Here is a 27,563-nt window from a genome sequence, read left to right on the forward strand (position 1 = left end):
CCAGCCCCTTTGCTTACTCCTGGCTCTACCACCCCTGGCAGGCACGGGGGACCATATGGGATGCTGGGATTCGAACCACAATCCTTCTGCATGAAAGGCAAATGCCTTACCTCCATGCTATCTCTCCGGCCCCTCAACCAAATAGTTTTAAAATAATAATTAAATCACCGTGGAATACACAGTAATAACGTTGTTTATGATTGAGTTTCATTAATGTGCACAGCACAATGTTTCACATGTCTCAGAATGTACAACACTCTTCACCAGTGCACATTTCTTGCCACCAATATCCCCAGTTTCCCTTCTGGCCTCCCCTCTGTCTTTCCCCAAATAGTTTTTATTGAAACTTATTTAGAGGGCTGGAGAGGTGTCACAGCAGTAGGGCATTTGCCTTGCATGCAGCTGACCTAGGACGGACCGTTGTTGTTGGATCCCCCGGCATCCTATATGGTCCCTCAAGCCAGGAGTGATTTCTGAGTGCACAGCCAGGAGTAAACCCTGAGCATCAATGGGTGTGTCCCAACTCCCCATCCCCCCCCCCAAAAAAAAACCTTATTTAGAAAGATGTGAAGGGAGAGGTAGGGAGAAATGTGTGTTCGAAAATATTACCAGCTTCTCCAGAGCAGGAGCAAGCAAAGAGACAGACAAGCCAGCAAGATAATGTTAATTTAAACAAAAACCTGGGCTTGAAGAGCAAGCCTGTCATAGCTAAAACCTTTTGAAAAACCCAATGTCTGTCAAGTCTTGGAGAAAAAGGAGTCTTGTGTGAGACAGAAAGGAAGAGGGAGGGATAGAGTTGAAGGTGGTTAAGTTTGTTAAAGTGTTTGAGCAATAGATAATGAGGTTTGAAGGACTACAGTTGAGAGTCTGGCTCCCAGCCTTGATCTCTAGAGAAGTAGGGACAGTAGATACATGGTTAAGATTTTGGAGTAGGGGTGCCGGAGAGATAGCATGGAGTTAAGGTGTTTGCCTTTCATGCAGAAGGACGGTGGTTCGAATCCCAGCATCCCATCTGGTCCCCTGTGCCTGCCAGGGGTGATTTCTGAGCATAGTGTCAGGAGTAACCCCTGAGAGCTACTGGGTGTGACCCAAAGGCCAAAAAAAAAAAAAGAATTTGGAGTAGGGGCCGGAGAGATAATATAGAGGTAAGACTTGCTTTGCATGCAGAAGGATGATGGTTCGAATCCTGGTATCCTATATGATCCCTCATGCCTGCCAGGGGAGATTTCTGAGCCTAGAGCTAGGAATAACCCCTGAGCACTGCCGGGTGTGACCCAAAAACAAAAAACAAAAAACAAACAAACAAAAAAAAAGATTTTGGAGTAGCAGCTAAAAGAAAGACAAGAGGTGCCAGGCTGGGGACAGCACTGACAGGCTAGCTCTGGTGAAGATCCGAACTTTATTAGGACTTTTTGTGGCTGGGTTTTTTTTTTTTTGAATGTTTTTCTTTTTGGGTGGGGGGCATACCTACTGGTACTCAGGACTTCTCCTGGCTCTGCGCCCAGGGAACACTCAGGCTTGGGGGACCATATGGGTTGCCAGGGATTGAACCCAGGTCAGGCATGTGCAAGGCAGATACCCTCCCTATTGAACTATTGCTCTGGCCCATGTGACTATTTTTATAGGGTGTTAGTTAGCAGCACTTGGCGGCTTAGAAGTGAGAAACTGGGGTGAGGGTTTGAGCTGGGGTTTTGCAACTTGCTTGAAGTGATGAATCATGGAGCTTGGAAGTAGTTGCTCTAGACATAAAGGTTATAAGCTAGGGCTCTCTCTCTCCTCTCTCTCTCTCCCTCTCTCTCCTTCTCTCTCCCTCTCTCCCTCTCTTTCCTTCTCTCTTTCCCTCTCTTCCCCCTCCCTCCCTCTCCCTCTCTCTCCCTCTCTCCTCTCCCTCTCTCTCCCTCTCCTTCCCTCTCTCTTCCTCTCTCTTCCTCTCTCTCCCTCTCTCTTCCTCTCTCTTTCCTCTCCCTCTCTCCCTCTCACTCCCCCTCTCTCCTCTCTCCCTCTCTTCCTCTCTCTTCCTCTCTCTCCCTCTCTCTTCCTCTCTCTTTCCTCTCCCTCTCTCCCTCTCCCTCCCCCTCTCTCCTCTCTCCCTCTCTTCCTCTCTCTTCCCCTCTCTCTCTTCCTCTCTCTCCCTCTCTCTCTTCCTCTCTCTCTCCCTCTCTCTCCTCTCCCCTCTGTCCCTCTCTCCCTCTCTCTTCCTTTCTCTCTCCCTCTCTCCCTCTCTCTCCCTCTCTTCCTCTCCCTCTCTTCCTTCTCTCTCCCTCTCTCTTCTCTCTCCCTCTCCCTCTCTCTCCCTCTCTCTCCCCTCTCTCCCTCTCTCCTTCTCTCTCCTTCTCTCTCTCCCTCTCTCCCCGTCTCTCTGTCCCTCTCCCTCTCTCTTCCTTTCTCTCTCCCTCTCACCCTCTCTCTTTCCCTCTCTCTCCCTCTCTCTTCCTCTCTCTCCCTCTCTCCCTCTCTTCCTTCTCTCCTTCTCCCTCTCTCCCTCTCCCTCTCTCTCTCCCTCTCCCTCTCTCTCTCCCTCTCTCCCTCTCTCTCCTCTCTCTCCCTGTCCCTCTTTCTCTCCCTCTCTCTCCTCTCTCTCCCTGTCCCTCTTTCTCTCCCTCTCTCTCCTCTCTCTCCCTGTCCCTCTCTCTCTCCCTCACTCTCCCTCTCTCTCCCTCTCTCCCTCTCTCCTCTCCCTCTCTTCCTCTCTTTCTTTTTCTCTCTTCCTCTCCTTCACTCTCCCTCTCTCTCCTCCTCTCTCCCTCTCTCTTCTTCTCTCTCCCTCTCTCTTCCTCTCTCCCTTCCTCTCCCTCTCTCTTCCTCTCTCCCTCTCTTCCTTCTCTCTCTCCCTCTCGAGACCTCTCTCTTCCTTTCTCTCTCCCTCTCCCTCTCTCTCCCTCTCTCTTCCTTTCTCTCTCCCTCTCTCCCTCTCTCTCCCCCTCTCTCCCCCTCTCTCCCCCTCTCTCCTCTCTCTCCCTGTCCCTCTTTCTCTCCCTCTCTCCTCTCTCTCCCTGTCCCTCTTTCTCTCCCTCTCTCTTCTCTCTCTCCCTGTCCCTCTTTCTCTCCCTCTCTCTCCTCTCCCTCTCTGTCTCTCTCCCTCTCTTTCCTTCTCTCTCTCCCTCTCCCTCTCTTTCCTTCTCTCTTCCTCTCTCTCCCTCACTCTCTCTCCCTCTCTCTCCTTTTCTCTCTCCCTCTCTCTCCCTCTCTTTCTCTTCTCTCTTCCTCTTCCTCTTCTCTCTCCCTCACTCTCCCTCTCTCTCCCTCTCTCTCCTTCTCTCTCTCTTTCTCTCTCCCTCTCTTCTCTCTTCCCCTCCTTCTCTCTCCCTCTCTTCCTTCTCTCCCTCTCTCTCTTCCTTTCTCTCTTTCCCTCTCTTTCTCCCTCTCCCCCCTCTCTCCCTCTCCTCTCTCCCTCTCTCTCTCTCCCTCTCTCTCCCTCTCTCTCCCTCTCTCTCTCCTTCTCTCTCCCTCCCCCCTCCCCTCTCTCCTCTCTCTCCTCTCTCCTCTCTGATTGCTGACAAAAGTATGGCGGCTTTGCCCTTTGTGGCACTGACATCCTCTCTGATTTGGCCCTTCCAGCCTGGCTCTGTATTGTCCAAGGGACAGCATGCTAAGGGCTCAAAGCAATATTTATGCTTGTTGGATTCAGATGAGGGCCAGAGCCTCACTCTTAAACTGGGATGCCCAGCCACATCACTGGATGGAAGCTTGTGCAGCAATATCGGTGGAATTTCTGAATGCACAACCACCACAGATGAATTCAGACCAAATGTCTGATGGAACTGGGGTGTCTGTTGCCTTTTGGAGCCAGAATGGGGCTGCAAGTGGAAAAGTTTTTATTTTTTAATATTTTTGATCAAGGTGGATTACATATCTTTCATAGTAATATTTTAGGTACATATTAACATTGAAACGGGGGGATGCCCACCACCGAAGTTGACCTCCCCCCCATCCCCAGTATTCATTCGATACCCCCCTCCCTTACCCCCCAGGCTCCCAAGTGGAAAAGTTTTAAGCAGCCCTGGTTAGAGAAGGTCTAAAGTCCTGGTTAGAGAAGGTTAGGGGACACATTGCACAATGACTGAGCAGAGTTTTTTTGCAATTTACCTTTATCCTTCACTTTTTTTTGGATGGTGTGTTTGGTTTCACATGACTTCAAGGTCTGGGGCATCCCTGACTTTGTTCTGGGGGCCACTCCTGGCATTGCCCTGCCACAGAGTACATACTCCATCCCATTGTGAATCTTCTTGGCCTAAACTGTATTTTTTTTTTTTTAAACACAGCCAGTGGTGCTCAGTAGAGCTTATTCTTGGCTCTGTGCTTAGGTCTCTTTCCTGGCAGGGTTCAGGGTACCATATTGGGGGCCTAGGATCAAACCCCATGAGCCATTAGTCAGTTATGAGCTAGGCAAGCACCCTCTCCACTGTAATATGGTTCTAGTCCTTAAAGTGTTTTTTTGTTTGTTTTGTTTTTGGACCACACCCGGTGACGCTCAGGGTTACTCCTTGCTATGCGCCCAGAAATCACTCCTGGTTTGGGGGACCATATGGGACACTAGGGGGAGCAAACTGCGGTTCGCCCTAGGTCAGCTCGTGCAAGGCAAACACCCTACTGCTTGCACCACTGCTCCGGCCCCTTGAAGTGTATTTTTTGTCTGTTTGTGGTTGTGTTTTTTTGGGGAGGTCACACCTACCAGTGCTCAGGGGTTACTCCTGGCTCTGCGCTTAGAAATAACTCTTGGTGGAGCTCAGGGGACCATATGGGATGTTGGCAATAGAACCCAGGTTGACCATATCCAAGGCAAATGCCGTACCTGCTGTGCTATCACTTTGGGCCCTCCCTCATGTTTTTTTTTTTTTTTAGTTACTTTGTGTTAAGTTGCCATGTCTCCCCCCAAAAAGTGGTTTTTTTTTTTGTTTGTTTGTTTATTTCTTAATGAAAAAGCAGCACTGGAGCTTTGGCCTTGCATGTGTGAGGTCCCACATTTGAACTTTTGATCCCTAGCATGAAAAAGCTATTAATAATAAAATTAAGTATAACATAGATGCTTTAAGTTTTCCCAGGCAGACAATAGACCTACCTGTACTAGTGGCTGCAAGCCTTAGATAGTGCAGCACTGAAGGTCAGAAATGGGTTGAAACAAGAAGTTGAGAGAGGTCGCTCTATTCAGGACAGAGGCGAGAGAGTGTGTCTGAGAGTGTGCAGAGCTGCGCAGGCTAGGTTCTGCCTTGTAGAGACAGTCCTGGCCTGTGAGACCCAAGTGAGCAAATGGCATGGTGAGGCGCCAGCAGGACTTCACTGACAAAAACAGGAGGTGCCTTGGACATGCTTGGCCCTATTGGTGAACGCCTGGGGTATGTGGATTCTATCTAAAGAAAGGCTCAAGGAACCAGAGATTAAATTGTCAGAACGGATTACCCTCTGGATGTTGACAGGGTCTCAGCCACTGACAGGATTTTGGCAGAGTAGAAGGACCTCACAGAGGGTTTCAGTTTCAGATAAGTGGGGTTGACCAGATGTCCCAGCATATACCCTGATAGTGTGAAGCCAGTGACTTAGCAGAACTTCCAGGACTTCCGAGGTGGAGTGACGTCCCTGCCTTTGCTTCAGAAGCCAAGAAAGGAATTGTTAGTCTCAGAGGAATTTGTTGGAAGAGGAATTTTACTGGAGTTCGTTCCTTTTTTCTTTTTTGCCTTTCTTTGAACTATCTCTATTATATAACACTATATAGTAAGTATAGTAGTTAATTTGTCATAGATCCCTCTCGCTCTCTCCTTCCTTTCTCTGTATTTTTGGTCTGTCTTACAAGGGATTAGATATACCCCCAAACCCCCATTATTGCTGTTGTTGCAGTGACCAGGAGCTGCATACTTAGTTGCTTTGCTGAGGCTCCAGGGATCACAAATGGCAGAGCTGAGTTTTAACTCGGGGTCCTTACATGGAAGACAGGAGCTCTACTCGGAACCCTGAATGGGCCTTGGACTAGATCATTCCGACAAGTCTTCTTACCTGCTACTTTTTCTTCTCATGATCTTTGGCCAAATCCTCTTCATTTTGTCAAATTTTCATTTTCCTGATACCTTCATTTTTAGAATTCTTCACCGGTCAGTTCTTAGAGCTCTTTTTCAGGGGGTGATAAGGTTGGTTTTGTGGCCACATCTGGCAGCGCTCAGGGTTTATTCCCAGGCTGTATGCTCAGTGGTCACACTCCTGCCATATGGGTGCTGGGGATGGAACCAGGGTCAGCTGTATGCAAGGCAAGTACCTGAACCCCTGTACTCGCTCTCTGGCTCCATAGACCTCATTCAGTGGGAAACAAGATCAGCATTTTCCACAGGGGCTCTGGGTGGCTGTGTCCCTTCCAGTGGGATGGATATACAGGGTGCTCATGTCCTGCCTCACTTGTCTTTCTGGCCCATCACTCCATTTTTCTTCTTCCTTGCTTTGGTCTTATCACTGGCTGGCATTTATTTAGTTACTTTTCCTTCAGTTGTCTCACCTCCTAAAATATAAGTATCAGGAGAGTAAGGCCTTGGTCATTTGGGAGCCTTGCTCAATCTCTAGGACTTAAAATAGCGCCTGCAGTGAACACATGCCTCTTGCCTCTTGATGAATGAGTTTGATAGGAGGTGTCACCTGACTTGCTTATGAAACTCGTGCTCACCTAGTCTGTGTTGTTTAATGCAGTATCAGGCATATAGTAGAGCCCACTACAGCCATATCATGGATGGGATTTCTATTTCCCATGACATTTTCATGAGGTGGTAATTGAACCTGGGTCCACCACATGCACAGTAAGTACCTTATCTGCTATACTTGACCTGGCATTTTTATTCAATAGATTTGTTTGTTTTTATTGGGGGCCACACCCAACTATGATCAGGGCTTTATCCCGGCTCTGTACTCTGGGATCTCTCCGTTGCCTCATTTAATAGATTTTGATCTGGAGGTAAACATCTTATTATTTTCTAGATAATTGTGCAGAGAAAATGACACACATTAAAGATTATGAATTCTCAGTGATGTAATAGAGTTCAGTAAATAGTTATTGAATGCGCATTCATTACTCAATTGATTTATTGGGATGATTATTGCACATTCTTCAGCACTAGATTATTAAGGGGGTAATAGTGATAATGTTGGACTGTTTAATTACAAATTAAACAGTAAGCCCTAAGCTCATAATTTAAAACTTCCACAGTTTGAGTTCTTTAAATACACACCCCGGGCCGGAGAGATAATGTGGAGGTAGGGCGTATTCCTTGTATGCAGAAGGACGGTGATGCGAATCCCTGCATCCCGTATGGTCCCCCGAGCCTGCCAGGAGCTATTTCTGAGCGTTGACCCAACCCTCCCCCAAACACACACACACACACACACATACACACACACACACACACACACACACACACACGCTTCCTATTGGAAACCATGAAGTTGTAAATCTAGTCTTTATCAAGGAAAAGTATGTTGATCCAACCCTCCCCCAAACGCGCGCGCGCACACACACACACACACACACACACACACACACACACACACACACACACACACACACACACACACACACACACACACACACACACACACACACACACACACCCCTAAGCTTCCTATTGGAAACCATGAAGTTGTAAATCTAGTCTTTATCAAGGAAAAATACCAGGCAGAACTCATGGGCCTTTACAACAAGTGATTAACTTAACAATGGTTGGTGAAGTGTTTATATTTTATTATGGGCCTTCTCAAAAATAACATTTTCTTTCTGGGGACCAGAGAGATAACATAGCGGTAGGGCATTTACCTTGCATGAGGCCGACCCAGAACAGAACTGGGTTCTATTCCCGGCATCCCATATGGTCCCCTGAGCCTGCCAGGGGCGATTCCTGAACACAGAGCCAGGAGTAAACCCCTGAGTGCTGCTGGGTGTGGCCCCCAAACCAAACAAACAAAAAACAAAACAAAAAACACCCCCCAAGACCCCAAAGAAATTTCCATTTGTTATCTTTATTTAAGCATCTTGATTACAAACATGATTATAATTGGGTTTCAATCATAGAAAGAACAACCCCCTTCACCAGTGCAGCATTCCTATCACCAATATTCCCAATCTCCCACACCCTTGCCTGTATTCGAGACAGGCATTCTATTTCTCTCACTCATTGACATTGTCACCATAGTTGTCAGTGTAGTTATTTCCCTAACTGCACTCACCATTCTTCGTGGTGAGCTTCGTATCATGAGGTAGTCCTTTCAGCCCTCATCTCTATTGTCTCTGGGCATTATTACAATAATGTTTTTTATTTTTCTTAAAACCCATAGATGAATGAGTCTGTGATACTGTATCTGTATCTATCTCTCTCCCTCTGACTTATTTCACTCTGCATAATAGATTCCATGTACATCCAGGTATAGGAAAATTTTATGACTTCATCTCTCCTGACGGCTGCATAATATTCTATTCCATTGTGTATATGTGCCACGGTTTCTTTAGCCATTTATCTGTTGAAGGGCATCTTGGTTGTTTCCAGAGTTTGGCTAATGTAAATAGTGCTGCAATGAACATAGGTGTGAGGAGGGGATTTTTGAATTGTATTTTTGTGTTCCTAAGGTATATCCCTAGGAGTGGTATAGCTGGATCCTATGGGAGCTCAATTTCTAGTTTTTTGAGTAATATCTATATTGTTTTCCATAAGGGCTGGTCTAGATGGCATTCCACCAGCAGTGAATGAGAGTTCCTTTCTCTCTACATACCCACCATCACCAAAGGTTCTTATTTTATTTTATATTTTTGGTGCTGAAACCGGGATGACTGTTCTTATTTTTGTGATGTGTGCCAGTTTCTATGGTGTGAGATGGTACCTCATAATTGTTTTAATTTGCATCTCCCTGATGATTAGTGATATGGAACATTTTTTCATGTACTTTCTTTTTTTTTTTTTTTTTTTTTTTTTTTTGGTTTTTGGTTTTTGGGCCACACCTGGCGGTGCTCAGGGGTTACTCCTGGCTGTCTGCTCAGAAATAACTCCTGGCAGGCACGGGGGACCATATGGGACACCGGGATTCGAACCAACCACCTTTGGTCCTGGATTGGCTGCTTGCAAGGCAAACGCCGCTGTGCTATCTCTCCGGGCCCTCATGTACTTTCTGGCCATTTGTGTTTCTTCTTTGACAAAGTGTCTGTTCATTTCTTCTCCCCATTTTTGATGGGGCTAGATTTTTTTTTAAATTAAGTTCTGTCAGTAATTTGTATATCTTAGATATTAGCCCCTTGTCTGATGGGTATTGGGTGAATAATTTCTCCCATTCTGTGGGTGACTTTTGTATTCTAGGCATTATTTCCTTAGAGGTGCAGAAGCTTCTTGCTTAATATAGTCCCATCTGTTTATATCTGCTTTGACTTGTTTGGAGAGTGCTATTTCCTCCTTGAAGATGCCTTTAGTCTCAATGCTATGGAGTGTTTTATCTATGTATTATTCTACATACCTTATGGTTTCGGGCCTGATATCTTTCAAACCTTTCAAGAGGAACTACTACCAATCCTTTTCAGGCTCTTTCATGAAATTGAAAAATCAGGAACACTCCCAAATAGTTTTTATGAAGCTAACATCACCTTGATACCAAAACCAGACAGAGATGCTGCAAAAAATGAAAACTACAGACCAATATCCCCAATGAACACAGATACAAAGATCCTCAACAAAATTCTAGCAAATAGGATTCAACGTCTCATTAAGACGAAGTAGGTTTCTTTCCAGGAATGCAAGGATGGCTTAACATATGTAAGTCAGTCAACATAATACACCATATCAACAAAAAGAAAAATAAAAACCATATGATCATATCAGTAGATGCAGAGAAAGCATTCGATAAGGTCCAACACCCATTCTCTCTCTCTCTCTCTCTCTCTCTCTCTCTCTCTCTCTCTCTCTCTCTCTCTCTCTCTCTCTCTCTCTCTCTCTCTTTCTTTTGGTTTTGGGTCACTCCCAGCAGTGTTCGGGGTTACTCCTGGCTCTACGCTCAGAAGTCGCTCCTGCCAGGCTCGGGGGACCATATGGGATGCTGGGATTCGAACTGCCTTCCTTCCACATGTAAGCAAATGCCTTACCTCCATGCTATCTCTCTAGCTCCCGACATACATTCTTGATAAAAACTTTTGGAACAATAAACACCTGTGAATAGCTAGAACAACCCTTGGGAAAAGGAATATGGAAGGTATCACTTTCCCCAACTTTAAATTGTATTACAAAGGTATAGTCATTAAAACAGCATGGTACTGGAATAAAGACAGACCCTCAGATCAGTATAATAGACTTGAGTATTCAGAAAACGTGCCCCAGATATACAATCAATTAATTTATGATAAAGGGGCAAGAAATGCAAAATGGAGCAAGGAAAGCCTCTTCAACAAGTGATGTTGGCACAACTGGTCAGCTATTTGCAAAAAAGCGAACCCAGACATCCATCTAACACCATGCACAAAGGTCAAATCCAAATGGGCACAAACCATTTCCTAATGGTGACATTATGTGTGGGACACAGAACTTCCCACAGCCTCCCTCCCTCCCTCCCTCCCTCCCTCCCTCCCTCCCTCCCTCCCTCCCTCCCTCCCTCCCTCCCTCCCTCCCTCCCTCCCAGCTACACTAAGGGTTATTCATAACTCTGAGTTCAGAAATTACTCCTGGCAAGTCTGGGGACCATTTGGGATGCTGAGATTGAACCACATTGGCCATGTGCAAGGCAAACGTCCCTCCCTTGCTACAGCCCCAAAGTAGGGATTTTTTTTTTTTTTTGTGAATGAAATGCTGTGAGCACTTTAAATTTGAGAAGGCAGAGGATGGACAGGCTGAGTCAGTAACTGCATGGTCTCAGTATTTTGTGTGTGAGGACAGACTGGCATGATGAGCAGCCAGTGTAGTTTGTCTGCATTTCTGTATCTCCAGCCTCCTAGTCATTTGGACAACACCGTTATGTTTGTTTATTCAAACACATTATATTCTTTTAATCATTTTTTCTTTCTCTTATTCCCACCAATTCTATGTATCTTTACAACTAAAATACTAAAGTACAGTTTTGTCATTAAATTATTCTCTCCCTTTGGCTATCAAAACTAGTGTTGTTGGTGCTGGAGCTAAAGCACAGTGGACAGGGTGTTTGCCTTGCACGCAGCTGGGTTAGATCTCCAGTATCCCATATGGTCCCCTGAGCCTGCCAGGAGTAATTTGTGAGCATGGATCTATAATTAACCCCTGAGCACTGCCAGATGTGGCCCCAAAACTAGTGTTATTATTTGTTTGGGTGCTACACTCTGCTCTAGGGTTATTCCCAGCGCAGTGTTTGGAGAGTCACTGCTGGCAGTGCCTGAGGGTAGAGGTGGAAGCAGTAGAGCAACTAGGTGTTGCTCCTGTGCACTGAGGCGGAGTAGCCCTTGAGCACAAACTCCCTCCAGGACAGGTATTGTGCCTGTCAGTTTCTGGGCTTTGGGATGACTCTGGGGGAAGAAAGTTTGGGATTATTCTGTAATATTTTTGCATCTTCCTGTGAGTCTGCAATTATTTCAAAATACAAAGTCTTCAGAGTCTTCTTACTCTGGCTGTTATTTTGAGAGTCAGTAAAGGGAGGTTTGGGGCCCCCTAGGATAGGATCAGGGAGACAGGAGTTACAAGTGGGAAGGTGAGTAGTGTGTCCAGGAGGGAGCTAGGTTGGAGGGCCATAGTAGAGCAGAATCTCTAGGGGTGAAGAATCATCTACTTCTGGGTACAAGAAACATTTGCCAGCGGACTGATGTGGGCCAGGACAGAGGGGAAGGGCAGCAGCAAGGTTCTTGTGATTGGGTGGTGAGAGATGAGGACAAGAGAATGGAGCCTGGTGCATGAGAGCTGGGTTCTTGCAGGGGACACACACGACCAACTGATGATGTTTCAGTGCAGTCAGGGGCCGCTGGGCCTGGGGGTCGGCCAGGGTGATGTGCAAGTGCCTGCCTGCCCTGGTAACCTGCTCCTTGACTTTGCCTTGACGGTGTTGGAGTGAAACATTTGTTTGATAAACAGGAAGTTGTTTCCATGGGTGTAGAGAAGAAATGACAGGTCTGTGGGGCCCTCCGGAGCTGGCAGCTGTGTGAAGGCAGGACGCCTCTAGCTGCCACCCTTTCTTTGGGCAACTAGTGTAGCCTCATGAGCTGGGCCCTGGCTGGCTTGGCTTATTTCATCATCAGCAAAGATGACAGGTTTTGCTGCCTCACTTGCTGGGAGGGCAGCTTCCTGCTCACTGATGTTTTGCCCGTTAGAAGGCAGATGCTGAGTCAACTGGACAGACAGTTGACAGTGGGAAGGAGACTTCAAGAAATGCATCAGCGGGCCTGGAGATATAGCACAGCGGCGTTTGCCTTGCGAGCAGCCGATCCAGGACCAAAGGTGGTTGGTTCGAATCCCGGTGTCCCATATGGTCCCCTGTGCCTGCCAGGAGCTATTTCTGAGCAGACAGCCAGGAGTAACCCCTGAGCACCGCCGGGTGTGGCCCAAAAACAAAAACAAAACAAAACAAAAAAGAAATGCATCAGCGGGGATGCATTTGCCTTGCACGTAGCTGATTTAGGTTCAATCCCTGGCATCCCAACTGGTGCCCTGAGCCTGCCAGGAGTGATTCTGGAGTGCAGAGCCAGGAGAAATCCCTGAGCTTTGCCAGGTGTGCATCCCCTCCTCCCCCTAAAACAAACAAACAAACAAAATACACAAGGAACACTGACTCTCTCCTACCTCCTGTTAGTGGCCTTGTGGTGAGATGAACTGGGGCAGCTGAGTCCCCTTCTGTGTTTCACCTAAATGTGCTACAAGATGTTTCTTTTTGGGGCCGGAGAGATAGCATGGAGGTAAAGCATTTGATTTGCATGCAGAAGGTCGGTTGTTCGAATCCTGGCATCCCATATGGTCTCCTGAGTGTGGCTGGGTGTGACCCAAAACAAAACAAAACAAAACAAAAATGATGTTTCTGCTTGGAGGCAAGAAGGAAACTGGGACACTAGCAGAGGGTAGTGGGCACAGGTAGAAGGATTGGTGTTGCATGTCTGAAACTGCATGTAACTCCGTTACAACCATCTTTGTTAATTCATGGCAATTTAATAAAACAAAAAAAAAATTTTTTTTTTTTGTTTTTGGGTCACACCGACAGCGCTCAGGGGTTACTCCTGACTCTATGCTCAGAAATCGCTCCTGGCAGGCTCGGGGGACCATATGGGATGCTGGGATTTGAACCACTGCCCTTCTGCATGCAAGGCAAGTGCCCTACCTCCATGCTATCTCTTCGGCCCCCAATTTTTTATTTTTAGAAAGATGCTTCTTCTTGAGTCAGATTGGGACAAAATTTCAAGCAGTGTGTTTGGGGCCACTGTCATACATTGGTTAGCGTTCTGGTTTCTTTTGCAGCTTTAGGATTTATGAACCTCAACTCATCTTGCCTACCTACCTCCATCTCACCCCACTTATTCCTCATGAGATGCATCATCAGTCCCTAGTTGGGAACTTACTGTTTTGTGAGGAAGATAAAGAAGATTCCAGAAATGCAGACCAAATGATGATGGCGATTGCAGAGTGAGAAAGAGAAGTGGAAAGCCTTGCTAGTGACCATTAAGAGTTGGAACAGGAGAGCCTCCTCCCTTTATCTGAGAATCACCACAATTTTTAGAGTGGGGTGTGAAATGGTTAGAATGGAATTTTAATTCAGAAAAAAACCAAGACCCTGTTAAGTCCCCTGCCCCCCACCACACAGATAAGGGTGTAGAAGGTCTCAAGGCCCCGGGTTTATGCAGCAGGCAGCTAGTGGAAGCATGTCTGGATTCAAAGCACATTAAGGGGCTGTGGCTGTGCCAGGTAGGCTGCCAGAGGACTAGGGTGTGTGTTTCACCCAGTCTTAGGAAACCCTAGCTTGCGGAGGGGATGGGTTTGTGTTTAGTTTGGAGGACCATATGGGTTGCTGGGGATGGAGCCCAGGTGGGCTGTGTGCAAGGCAAGTGCGTTTCTGTTGGACTGTGACTTGGCCCCTTACTGAGGGGATGGCTGGAAGCAGTAGAACCGTCTGGAACGTTCGTGGAGCCACTTGTATCTGACAGACTTAGAATATGTCTTACTTTGAATATCGAGTGTTTCGGTGCCATAGTTTTACTTTTTCTTCTTCAGTCCTCTGGTATTTATTCAAATGCTGCGACTTGGTTTTAAGTTCACCATCGCTGGCTGTGGGTTTTACTTGGCAAGCCTCAGGCACCCCACTGCAGCCCAGCGCGGGCTCACTATGAAGCACTCTCACAGGAAAGGCAAGTGTGGATATCTGAACTGGCACAGAAGAAAGCAAAAGCACTTCTCTTGAGTGACTGGAGCCTTCTTTCTCTTTCTTTAGGCCTTCCAGTAGAGTGTCTTATTGCTTTCTTTGTCTCCAGAATTATCTGTAACTTTTTAATTAATCCCCTTGAACTTACAAAGTTTCTCTGACCTGATGGTTCAGCACGAGGAAGAGCACAGTCCCTCAAGGTAAGGAACCAGGAGCAGCAGAGATGCTACAAGGACTGAGAGCCTAATGTGACAGCAGACACTCAAATAGTGACCTCATGTCAGATCTGTGATCTTGGTTGTGCACAGGGGTGATCCTGGTAGTACTTGGGGGGCACCAGGACTGACTCCACACCTCATCATTGTGCCCACTGACCTTTCTCCAGCCCCTGCATCTTATATTCTATCCCTCTCTTCCCCTGTTTGCTCCTTTCCTTCCCTCTTCTCTTTCTTTTTTTTTTTTTTTTTTTTGGTTTTTGGGCCACACCCGGTGATGCTCAGGGGTTACTCCTGGCTATGCGCTAAGAAGTCGCTCCTGGCTTGGGGAACCATATGGGACGTCGGGGGATCGAACCTCGGTCCGTCCGAGGCTAGCACAGGCAAGGCAGGCACCTTACCTCTAGCGCCACCGCCCGGCCCCACATTATTGGTTTGTGGGCCACACCTAGCTATGTTCAGGACTTATTCCTGACTGAGAGATTGACTCCTGGCATGCTCAGGGGACCATAATGCAGTGCTGAAGATTGAACCCTGATCAGCCACATGCAAAGCAAGCACCTTCCCCACTGTTCTATGGCTTTAGCCCAGTGTGGGTCCAGAAGATTGACCTTGGAAAACTACTATCCAACCCCTTTAGTTATGACCTGGGTGCCTGCTTGCAAGTGTATTAAGATTTAAGAACATTGGTTCAGACTCTTTGATTCAGGGTGCTTGTCACAGTCTTTTTAGTCAGAAGCACATAACAGTAATAATTTTGTATATAATTTTGTATATAATAATCACTTGTGTGTGTGTGTGTGTGTTTGTGTGTGTGGTTTTTGGGCAACACCCGACGGCGTTTGGGCTACTCTCTGTGCTCAGAAATCGCTTGTGGCAGGCACAGAGGACCATATGGGATGCCACGATTCGAACTAACGTAGGTCCTGGGTCGGATGGCCTACCACTGTGCCCATAATAATCACTTCTAAGCACAGCAAGATTCTAAAGGACTTTGTGGTCTATGAATAACTAGATAACTTCGATTTTTTTTCCTGTAGTATGTTGAGTGAATCTTAAAACAACAGTCTTCTAAAATGTCTTTGGAAGTTAGTTTTGTCAGCTAGAGAAGTCCGAATCAAAGGGTCATTTTATTCCCAAGTATTGTACCCTTTCTTTGGCCATCGCATGTCACAGAGTTTATTTCTATTTATCAGGCCAAGAGGTGGGAATATGAGTGGTCTGAATGATTGGACAAGGACAGCCAAGCACGTCATTCTAGAGATAAGGCAGAGGCTACTGTATTCCACCCTCTCCTGGCCTCCTCAGCACTTCTGAGAGCTTCCTAATCATTTTAGAAAACAAAATACTTAGACAATATAGAGAACTTTTTTTCTAATAAAAGAAATTCACTAATTCTGAAAATCACAAAATTCATCATTCTCTTGTATTTAAGGAGTTCTTTGATGTGTGCTGGTAATTAGTATTTACTGCCAGACAAATGTCTCTTGGGCATTTTAATTAATGGTTGGCTTGGCCAAATAAGCTTCTGATGGTAAACCTTCATAAGGGTTTCTTTTTATGTTTCTCAAGAATAGCTGTCTCTTCAAAGCTCTTTAATTAGGCAAGGTTTAGCCGCTAAAACATGTTATTAGAATAATTAGGCCTCGGGTTAAGAGAGAGAGGGGTCAAAGGAGCAGGTCCTGTTAGAGGTCAGTTTCTTCAGACTGGACCTCATGTTTTCCCCTGCTGGACGCCCGGTTCTTGGGGAGCTGGTAGAAAAGCCTGCCCCTTCCTTCTGGTGACCAATCTCAGCAGAAGCCTACACATTGCCCCCTCTGAACTCAGGTTTCACCATCCCCTGTCTCCCTGAGTGCACTTGCTTATCTTCTGTCCATTTATTTGTGTGCAATACCATGGCTCAGTTTGGCTTTACTGTCCTAATGCACACAATATAAAATACAGATTTTAGTTAACTTATGGCACATAAGCAGGCAGTGTGTTTTCAGGTGCATCACCACATGGACAGATGGTGGGGAGGTGCCAGGACCACACTCTGGTCTGGCTCATGTGGTTCATGCTGGTCCTGTATGACTGCCGGCTTGTTTTTGAGACTTCTAAGCTGAAGACATGTTTCCCATTTCCCTACAGGATTGTTCATCTTAGTCTTAATGATTTTTTTGGAAGGCAATGCTTCGAAAGGTTTTGTTTTGTTTTGTTTGGGGCGGGGGAACACATTGATAATGCTAGTACTTATAATCATTTTAGACCTACTTATAGGACACTGCTCTTAAAATCCTCCCTTGATCTCTGGGGATCACTTCAGGGGGCTCAGAACACCTTGCGCGTCTTGGGGGATCAAACCTGGCTCAGCCTCATACAAGGCAAGTGCCATGCTTATAGTACTCTCTTCACCCTACCTCCATCCAATTTTATGTTCTTTGTGAGAAGATTTTTTAAAATTATTATTGGGAAATGCGCTCTGTAGATGGATTGCTGTTTAGCACCCCTTCCTTCTTCCCCTTCTTCTTGTCCTCAGCTCTCACTCTTGACAGTCAAACACAGGGGTAACTATTTCATGATTTCTGTGTGATGGAAACCTGGTTGGTCATGTGGGTGATGGAGCTGGGTCTCAAAGCTACTGAGTACTGTTACTAAACAGCAGCGCTTTCACTCCTACAGTCTTAACTTTTCACTTTCCCAGTGTGCAGTGCTTCTGGTGGCAATTGTGTTCTGGTTCCAGCTAGATCAGTGGGTTCTGATTAGACCACGGGAAATTTTAAGAGGAGCTGACAGAGTCTCTACATAGCTAACAGCTGCATCATCGATTGTCACAGTATGTGTATGTTGTGGTTAGGTGTAAAACTGTATGGAAGAATTGTAAGTGATTTGTTCAACTAAAATCTGTCCTTATTTTTTCTAAAGTTCTTTAAAGAACTTGTGGTATTTGGTACGAGTTGATCCATTTTTAAATGTACATGACTTATCTTTTTATTGAATTTATCACATGAGTTCTTTCATTGCCCTTTCCTTTTTTATTAGGGGAGGGCATACTGAGTAGTGATTGGGGTCTATACTTAGCTCTCTATTCAGGGGAATTTGGGATGTCGGGTATTAAACTAGGCCTCCTGCATAGGAAATATATAGAGATAGATGGTAGGAGGGAAGATCTGACCTTGCACACAGCCAGCAGCTCTCATTAAAATCCCTTGCATTACATGTAGTTCCTCAAGCATAGCCAGTGGTCACTTCTGTGCACTGAGCCAGGAACAGTCCATAATCACAGCGGGTGTGGGTCTTCACTGCTCCCAAATCAAAATATTTAGCATATGGTGCTAGAGAGATAGCACAGCGGTAGGGCATTTGCCTTGCATGCAGAAGGAAGGTGGTTTGAACCCTGGTATCCCATATGGTCCCTCGAGTCTCCCGGGGGTGATTTCTGAGCGTAGAGCTAGGAGTAGCTCCTGAGCACTGCCAGGTGTGACACAAAAACAAAAACAAAAAAACCCCAAGATATTTTAGCATATACAGTCAATTCCTCTGTAAAGATGCAGTCATCTCATTGTACTTTCCAGAGATCCATCACAAAATAAGTCCCCCCCTTTTTTTTGGTGTGTGGATATAAACAGTAAAACTTGGAGAAGCAAAAGATCAAATTAATCCCTCCCCCCAGCAGTGACTGATTGCTGTTTTGAATGATCATTGTGACTCTACTTTTGAATCACCCTTTGGCACAGGAAATATTGGTGATAAATAATGATAAGTAACTTCGTGTGTGTGTGTGTGTGTGTGTGTGTGTTGTGTTGTATGTAACCTTTGTAGTAGGGAGAGGAGGAGGAAGGAGTTGAGGGTAGGATCTGTAAGTGATAAAATGGCCCACAGAACTGGTTTTAAGACAAATGTGTGCAGTTTGATGATTGAATTTTCGCTGCTCTAACTCAGGACTACATTGCATTGCTACCTTTTTATTTATTTCACTTAATGCGATCACCTGGTGGGGTCCCCCTGGAAGCCCCCATGTGGAATGCTGCCCATGTCTGCCATGAAACTGACTGTGATGCTTTGTCTTAGACCACTTGGTGGCTCACGGCAGGATGGCGGAGAAGGAGGCCCGGCGGAAGTTCAAGCAGATCGTCACAGCCGTCTACTTCTGTCACTGTCAGAACATCGTTCATCGTGATCTCAAGGCTGAAAATTTGCTTCTGGATGCCAATCTCAATATCAAAATAGCAGGTGAGGCGAAAAGGGAGCTTTTTCCTTAAGTCTGGAGAGCAAAGGAAAGAAAGATGGGAAAAATAAAAAGGGAGGGAAAGGGATAGAGGGAGAGAGAGAAAGTACATACTAGCACATCTGTGTTTTTCAATATATGTACATCATTTTTCATGGAGTGTGAGATGTAAAAGGAAAGGGTAGTGCTTAAAATTCTATTCTTTTGATGACTGGTTTCTTTTTGGGGGCAGGGCACACCCAACAGTGCTCAGGGGTTACTCCTGGCTCTCAGCACTGAGAATTGCACCAAGAGTAATTCTCATCAAGAAATTACACTTGGTGGTGCTCAGGGGACCATGCAGGATGCTGAGGATCCCACCCAGGTTGGCTATATGCAAGGCAAGTGCCCTCCTGGCTGTATTTTTGCTCTGGCCCTGATGGGTTCCCTTTTTTTTTTTTTTTTCCTTTTTCCTTCTAAAACCCTTTACTTAGTTTTTAAATTATTTCTTTTCACATTTACAAAATTGTTCATGATTGAGTCTCAGTCATACAATATCCATTACCTTTCACCAGTGCACATTTCCCACCATCAATGTCCCAGCCCCCCCCCCCCCCCGCCCCCATCCCACCTGCCTGCCTCTGGGATATTTTTCTTCTCTCTCTCCCCTTTACCCTCGCTCCCTCCACTGTGCTTTGCTAATGTTGCTGAAAGAGTATCATTCCTATCACTTTATTTCCTCTCTGCACTTCACTGTTCTTGTCCAGAGATCATTTCTGATTATCATCGTCATAGTGCTCCCTTCTTTGCCCTAGCTGCTTTCCCCCTGCTCTTTGTGACAAGCTTGGTCACAGGCTACCTCCTGGCCCTCATCTCTATTGTCTCTGGATATGAATACTATTTTTTTTTATATATCCCAGAAGTGACTGCAATCATCAAGCATGAGACAGAGGAAACGGGGGCGGAAGGGAGCCACTGAAACTTTGCGCCCTCAGCTGTTCTTGACAAGGCTGACTTATGTCCTACTGACAGTGCCTGCTATGGGACTCTGTTGTTCCTTTCTGTGACCCTTTAGGAGAATCCTCCTGTGCCAGCTTCAGGCAGGCCGGCTCCTGCCTCTCTCCCCTGGTGCGAAAAACTCTTGCACTGCCTTTGCCTATGCGCTTTCACCTGCGTGCATGCTCGGCTCTTGCCCGCCACCTATTGATGAAAGAAAGCGACTGCACTCGAAATGGGCACTCGGGAGACAGACCCGCTCTCTTTCCTAACTGTGGCCCCCACTGGTCTCTCTGTGTGTGGGGGGGGGAGGGGGGGACAGGGGTAGAAGGTGGAGTAGGGAGAAGGGAGACTTATTTAGACACTGAATATAGCTAGAGCATCATTTGCTACAAGAAGCCAAGCAGACATAGATGGTCTTACTTATCTGTGGTAGGTAGAATAACTGGATAGGAAATTTAATATAGTAAGGGGGTGCATAGATCACCCTTGACCCCAGAGCTTAGGGAGGAGGACGAAGAAGAAAATAAACCAAGGTGGGAGGGAAGAAGATGAACAAGGGAAGCAATGGAGGGACAGGGTCAGGGTTTTGATTATACTGGTGATGTGAGAGTGTGTGTAGGTGTAAACCCAAAGTATAGATTCAGCAACACTGAAAGCATGAGAACTAAGCTGCAACCACCAAACTCTGTAATGTGCATGCCAGGTGGCAGGCAGCGGGGGTGGGTAGGAAGTTGGGGGTGATGGTGACAGAGTATGGGAGCCTTGGTGAAGGGACCTGACACTGATGGTGGGATTGGTGTTGAAATATTGTATGCCTAGGGGCCGGAGCGATAGGGCGCTTGCCTTGCTCGCAGCCGACCCAGGGCAGACCTGGGTTCGATTCCTGACGTTCCATATGGTCCCCCAAGCCAGGAGCGGTTTCTGAGCGCAGAGCCAGGAGTAACCCTTGAGCTTCACTGGGTGTGGCCCAAACAACAACAACAAAAGCAGGAAATATTGTATGCCTAAGATCCAAACACCAATAACTTTGTAACCCATGGTTCTTTAATTAGCAACAATAATAAATAATTTAATAATGTGTAATATATAACAACAATAATAAATAATAACAATAATTTAAAAAAAGCCAGGTAAAAGAATTTCCGAGTTTCCCCACTACCTTTATTGGAAAGGAGCTGAGATCCAGATCATCTTTCCGGGTCAAGATACCACCCAAATGTTCTCTTTTGTGCAGCTAAAAGGTTCTCAGACGTATTTGACCTACTGTCCTCTTTTCAGCAATAAAGTACACTCAGCCCCTGGCCACCTCACAAATCACATATCTTAAGCAAACAGATAGAAAGCACACCTCTCCAGCAGCATGAACCAGAGGCTCCTCTGCTGCCTGATTAGTCCTGGGCTGGCTTTTGTCTCACCCCATATCAGCTCACTTTCAGCTCCCCACTGGGGCTCTTCACCCAGCACTTTCCACCTCCTCGAGGTCCCTGGGGCTTGTCCAGAACCTTCAGGCAGGTGTGAGCTCTTGGAGTGACACACACACTTCATTCACGGGGGGCAGGCAGGAGATGCTTTCCTGTCTCCCAGAATATCATGTGCTGTGCCCTCACATCTCCCTTTTGTTCCCTGAACTGCTCCACAAGCCAGCATTCCCCACACCATAGTATGTGGAAACGCTAGGTCTCTCTCTGTCTTCTCTTAAGAGCCCTTATTGTAGCTTCAAATGGTGGTAATCACACTAGTCTCTCCTTTCTCTCAGTCCCTGAAGCATAGCCAAGTGTTGTATTAATTTTGTATTGTTGCCCTAATGAGTGACCACAAATGTAGAGACTTGAAATCACCCAAATGGTGTGTCTGGAGGGAGCTCAGGGATTCACAGTGATTCTCAGACTGGAGCCAGGTTTTGCACAGGGCCTGTCCTTCGAAAGGCTCTGGAAAACCCATTGCTTTGTCTTCTTCAGCTTCTGGAGTGCCCGTCACCCACCATTTCTTTACCTCACGACACGCCAGGTCACCTCTCCCTTCCAGGTCTCTTCCTCCTAATTGGCTCCTCCACCTCCTCATTTGCTTATTGATTTGACTCAGTGCTCAGGGCTGACTCCTGGCCATGTACTCAGGGACCACTCCTGGCAGGGCTCAGAGGATTATCTGTGGTGCTGCGGATCAAACCTGGTGTGCTGTGTGCAAGGCGAGCGCCCTCCCCGCAGTCCTTTTGCTCTGGCATCTCCTCCTCCTCTTTCATAAGGACTCTTGGGATGGCATTTGGTCCTTCTGGTAACTCAGGAATGTTTTCCCATCTCAGGATCCTTCTCAGCTCTGTGAAGATCCCTTCTGCCACATAGGTGACATTTATTTATAAGCTTGGGGCGGGTCATGGCTTTCCCTGACCATAAATACCAGTGGAAGGTTCTTGGGATTATTGACTAGTGTAGAGAGTTAAAAGCAGTCCTTTTAAAAGCAGTCCTTTTTTTTTTTTTTTTTTTTTTTGAGTCACACCTGGCAGCATTCAGGGGTTTCTTTTGGCTCTACGCTAAGAAATTCACTCCTGGCAGGCTGGGGGACCATATGGGATGCCGGGAATCGAACCCAGGTCCATCCTGGGTGGCCGCATGCAAGGCAAATGCCCTATTGCTGTGCTATCTCTCTAGCCCTCTTTTATTTATTTAATGTCACTAACCAAAAGTTAAAAAAATTTTTTTATGCTTCCCTGATTTTAAATTTAGAATCAGTTTTTATTTAGTTAAGGGAAATTTATAAGGATTTTTACTTTTGTGCTTTGTGATATCAGCCACTTCTAAGAACAGGGGTCTGTGATGACCGAAATTAATGACAATACTGAAGCACATTTGGCTATGAAGATGTGAAAATGTATTTCGTTGTTAATGGTTGAAACAAATCCTCACATACTCAATGAGTCTCTACCTGTTGGTGTGTAATTACAGATTTGAAGAGAGGCTGGCAACTAGCCTCCTATTGACTTTTTCTTCTTGTTAACACACGGGCACTGGCCAGATTTTTAAGTTCGCTAACCTGGAATCTGCAGTTCTTTTGTGTAGTTACAAAGCAGAGGAGAAACAAGGTCCTTTGGTGTGGGGCCTTGTTATAAGAGCTAACTGTGTCTCTGCTCCTGAATCCTTTTCTACTGCTACTGTTTCTCAGCTCCTCTGTCACTGACTGAACTTCTTTCCTTGGACACGAATGAGGTTTCCCACCTTCATCTGTCATGTCTTCTTCCTTGTAAGAAGGAGTGGGAAAATGCAACGAGTTGAAGTTGATGCAAGCCTGGCTGTTTGGGGGAAGTAGGTTGGATCACGTTTAATGGTAACATCCCAATCCCTGGGCTTTTCGGTGGCCTTAAGAAGGAACTTCGATAGTTGAATGAATACATGAGGGGAAAGAGGTCTTCGATTTTATTTAAAACGTTTTTAGACTGAGGGTTCTCATGCCTAAACTCTTCATATAGGTGTTACTGTCCTGTAATAGAAGATGAGTGTATTATTTAGGTAGGAGATATGAGATAGAAGAAGAGTCTCATGAAAGAAAAGTGTCACTTCCCAAACTGGGATGCAGATGACTAGGAGTGAAGTGCCTAAAATTAGTGAAAAGCTAGATTAGGATATTTCAGGGACACATATTTTCATGATACCAACATCAACCTAAGTGATCTGGATGAAGAACAGTGCATCGAGGGGCCAGAATAATAGGATAGTGGGGAGGGTGCTTGCCAGGGCTATCTGCCTGTCCGTCAGTCAAGCTCCTTAGCAACTTTACTATCTCTCTGGACAGCTGTTTCACCTTTTTTTTTTCCTTTATGAGGAAGGTTGGGAAAGAGAGAATTATCTAAAATAGAGTAGAAGGAATTGACTTACGACTTCACTTAAAAATAGCTGAGTCCAGTGATCTCAAGTGTTGAAAAGCTCCGGGGGGAATATACCTAAGTCACTCATGGGAGATTACACTCTAATGCTGGTGCATCGATTTAGGTTTTTTGTTTGTTCTTTTGGTAGGGTCCAACGTCCAGCACTGCTGGGTGGGGGGAGGGCACTCATGGTGCCAGGGATTAAACTCAGATCCTTCCACATGCCAGCCATGTGCCCTTGCCATGTAGAGTGTTTGTCTATTATCCTGTTCTGGAGACAGTTTTCCTGTAGTTGAGTCAGGGTCAGAGAGGGCAGGAAGGTTAAGTGAGGGCTGCAGGGGGCTCTCTGAGGGACATATTGGTAGGGACAAGCTGGGGGAGAAGCAGGAGAGCATGGTATCTGGAGACCGGGGGGGTGGGGGTGGGGGTGGCTTCACTCAGGTGAGGGGGTATAGGCACCTCCAATCCTGCTAGATTCTACTTTTTTTTCATCTCCCACTCTCTTCCTCCCAAGATAAGCTGTTTTTTTTTTCCCTCCCCCCCCCTTGAAAGAATTTTCTCTTGTGTATAAATGTTGGGCTGTGAATCAGTAGTTTTTGGCTTTACTTCTCCATTAGCTCCTGGTTGGGAAGTTCAGCCAGGGGTTGGAGCAATCGCCAAATGCTGGGGTCATCCCAAGACCTGTTTTTAGGAGCGAAACTGGGACTCCTGGGAACTTGGAAACTCACCCTTCACCCCGATGTAATTTTGAGAGCCTTGGGCTCCCCTCTTGTTTTTGTCCAGGTCTAAAGAAAGCTCTTGGGTCTTGCTGTTTACAGAGCAGGAATGGCTGGGGGGAAGGCAGACAAGTCCCTTATCTGTGTCATGTTCCCTCTTAACAGCCCATAAAATGGTGTAAATCCTATTTACATTGTGTTCTTTCATAGGTGTTGATCTTTGGCTCTCTGAGTCATTTCCAGTCTTTATCTTGAATCTTGGCTAAGTGGCAAAATTCTCCACCACAATGGTGATGGCCACTTTGGGTCTTTGTTTTTAGATACTTCCAGCTTTGGAAATGCAGGCTTTTAGGCCAGTGTCTTCTGGTGAGCTTATTTATAAGTGTTTTCCCATTTCACTTTTCCTTCTGCCCATTTTCTTGGTGTTTTTTTTTTTTTTTTGTTTTTGTTTTTGTTTTTGGGCCACACCCTATGACGCTCAGGGGTTACTCCTGGCTATGTGCTCAGAAATCGCCCCTGGCTTGGGGGGACCGTATGGGACGCCAGGGGATCGAACCGCGGTCCTTCCTTGGCTAGCGCTTGCAAGGCAGACACCTTACCTCCAGCGCCACCTACCCGGCCCCTGCCCATTTTCTTAGATGTTTATATTACGCAGCCAAGAAATGAGGCCCAGGCTCCTCTGAGAGGGGTTTGCTTCACATTTTTGGTTTGGCCACTCTGGCAGTACTTGGCTTTGCACACAGGGACACTCCTGGTGGGGTTCAGAGGACCAGAAGGGGTGCCAGGAATCAAGTCAGCTAAGTATGCAAGGCAAATACCTTAAACCCTGCACTTTCTCCTGCCTAATCTCTTTGTCACTCCTCTCCATTGCTCCTCTCCAATGCAGCCAGGGGAGAGGTGAGGGTGTGATTCTACAGTGGAGCGGAACAAATAGGTTTCTGTGATAACTATCTTATGGTGGTTCCTCCCTCTGTCTCCTAATTCAGTCACATGTCCACTGGATGAGGTACCTACATCTATGTTGGGGGTGATTGCTGACTCTCTGTGTAGCCCTCTGATCTTGTCTGCAACAAGAAATTTGGCATTTCAGAATTGATAGTAACACTCTGGTATTTAAAGCACCCTAGAAGAGGGACATATGGTTCAAATGAAAGTCTGCTGTTGCGTATTGCGAGGGACTCACCATCCTGTCCCAGCTTGCTAACCAATGGGGTTTGCAGGGCTGGAAAGAGACTCAATGTTGACAGAAGGGGACCCTTGGGGATGGGGTGTGACTCCACCCACATGTTTGTGTGTGTGGCTCTGAGTGTCCATCTTAACCAGTCTCCTACAGTTTCTCTCTTTTCTATTATAATCCTTTACAGAATTATCATGTCATGTTGTCTTGGGGGTAAGGCACACCCAGCAGGGTCCTGGGACCTTGCAGTGCCAAGGACTTGACCCTGGGGTTCCCACATGCAAAGCTAGTATTCCCTCACCCCATCATTTCCCAGCTGAGTACCACCACTTTGCTGGAGTCTGTGTGCCGTCATGTTTTCTGTAGTCACTGAATAAGAAGGGATGTAATGTGTCTCCGTGGAGAGCTTTGTGTCTGAGAACTTTTCTCTATAACTATTCAATGTCTTGGTGTTTGGTTGTTATTTGTTGCTGCTTTTTTAAACTCAGGGTGATTGGGGGGGGGGGGGGGTTTGGGTCATACCCAGCCTTACTCAGGGTCTACTCTGTGCTCAGAAGTCGCTCCTGGCAGGCTCAGGGAACCATATGGGATGCTGGGATTCTAATCGGGGTCCGTTCTGTGTTGGCCATGTGCAAGGCAAATGCTATCACTCCAGTCCCTCAAGGTGATATTTTATAAAACCTTTCTATCAATAATTTGAATGATTTCTGAAATCATAAAAGCATCCTATAGGAAGAAGAACATATCTTTGAATATACAAACTGGAATTTGTTTGGTTTTTGGAACACACCCAGTGGTGTTCAGGGGTTACTCCTGGCTCTATGCTCAGGGGTCATTTCTGTTGATGCTTGGGGGACCATGTGGGATGCTGGGGATCCAACCTGAGTTGGCCACATGCGAGGCAAATGCCCTCCCCAGAATACTATCTCTCCAGACCCCTCTCAGAAACTGACCTCTTCATTACTCCAGCACCCTCTGCAGTGCAGCTGCACACCATTATCTTGTTCTTTATTGTTGTCATTGTGGCGGAGTCTGGTTCCTATACAGAAATGCTCAGGCTAGTCCCATTCAGTGCTCATGCTTGAGGGACCTTATGCAACCCTGGTCTCCTGCATGTGAAGCATGTCCTCTGGCCCAGTACTGGATTTTATGGAGTGATAGAAATGTTCCAGTATTAATGGGCGAAACGATTGAATTGCAATTGAAGTGTGACTCATATTTATAATAATGAAATGATAGAATATACTAAAAATCCACTGAGCCATGCTGTTCACATGAGTAAATCCTACAGGTTATGAACTAAGTCTTATGGGAGAAAACACAGAGGAGGGCATGTTCTGCACCAGTCTGTGCAGTGCCCGACACAGAGGTTGCAGCTCATTCTTCAGCAAGTTCTGGGGCCTGGTAATGTGTACATTCAGGGGCACAGGAGAAAGGAAAAGAAAGAAAGGCACCACTAGCTGAAACCTAAGGCCACTGATCCATCGTTTTATCATTTTGTAAAAGGTACTGCTGCCATTTCATTCATTTTGTGCCACGTGCCTCTGTTTCTGTTTTAGTTTTTGGACCACAGCTGGCTGCGCTCGGGGATTACTCCTGGCTCTACTCTCAGAAATGTTCCTGGCAGGCTCTGGGAACCGTGTGGGATGCTGGGGATAGAACCCAGATCCTGTGCTATCACTCTGGCCCCACATTTCTCTCTGAGCCTGGCCTGCATGACACAGGATGGAGGTGCTCCCTCAAAGTGCTCAGTCTGCACTGCCCCCTCCCAGCACACCTCTTCCCCATGCCATCTACTTCTCCAGCTCCTGCCCGCTCAGCTAAGTGCTACTTCTGTTCGTGAGTTAGTGCATCTTCCCACAGGGAAATGCCTGTTCTGCCTACCAGCGGGGGCAGGCTTCTGTGAGCACATGCTACATACATGAGTGAGGGAACAGAGGGACTTGCTTACGGGCTGTGACTGAATGGAAGAGATCTTAAGAATCTGAAGATCTTGAGCAAATCTGGAAGGACTTTCTGAGTAAAGATAGCTCCAGAGCCAAAATAAGGTGAATAAATCCAACGGATAAAAATACCGTTTCCAATGATTTAAAAAATGTGTTTATTGATGAGGGAA

The 27,563-nt window shown here is 46.3% G+C and overlaps 1 protein-coding gene across 1 annotated transcript in view; it reads left to right on the plus strand.

Annotated features, from left to right (window-relative positions):
- The window catches only part of SIK3 (SIK family kinase 3), a 199,731-nt gene that overhangs the window by 118,363 nt on the left and 53,805 nt on the right, over positions 1-27,563 (plus strand). The window contains exon 4 of the mRNA XM_049778200.1: positions 18,564-18,725. Within this exon, the coding sequence (XP_049634157.1) occupies positions 18,564-18,725 (162 nt within the window). The remainder of the gene's footprint in view (positions 1-18,563; positions 18,726-27,563) is intronic.

This window comes from Suncus etruscus, chromosome 8 (genome assembly GCF_024139225.1).
Source record: "Suncus etruscus isolate mSunEtr1 chromosome 8, mSunEtr1.pri.cur, whole genome shotgun sequence".
NCBI classification, from domain to species: Eukaryota; Metazoa; Chordata; class Mammalia; order Eulipotyphla; family Soricidae; genus Suncus; species Suncus etruscus.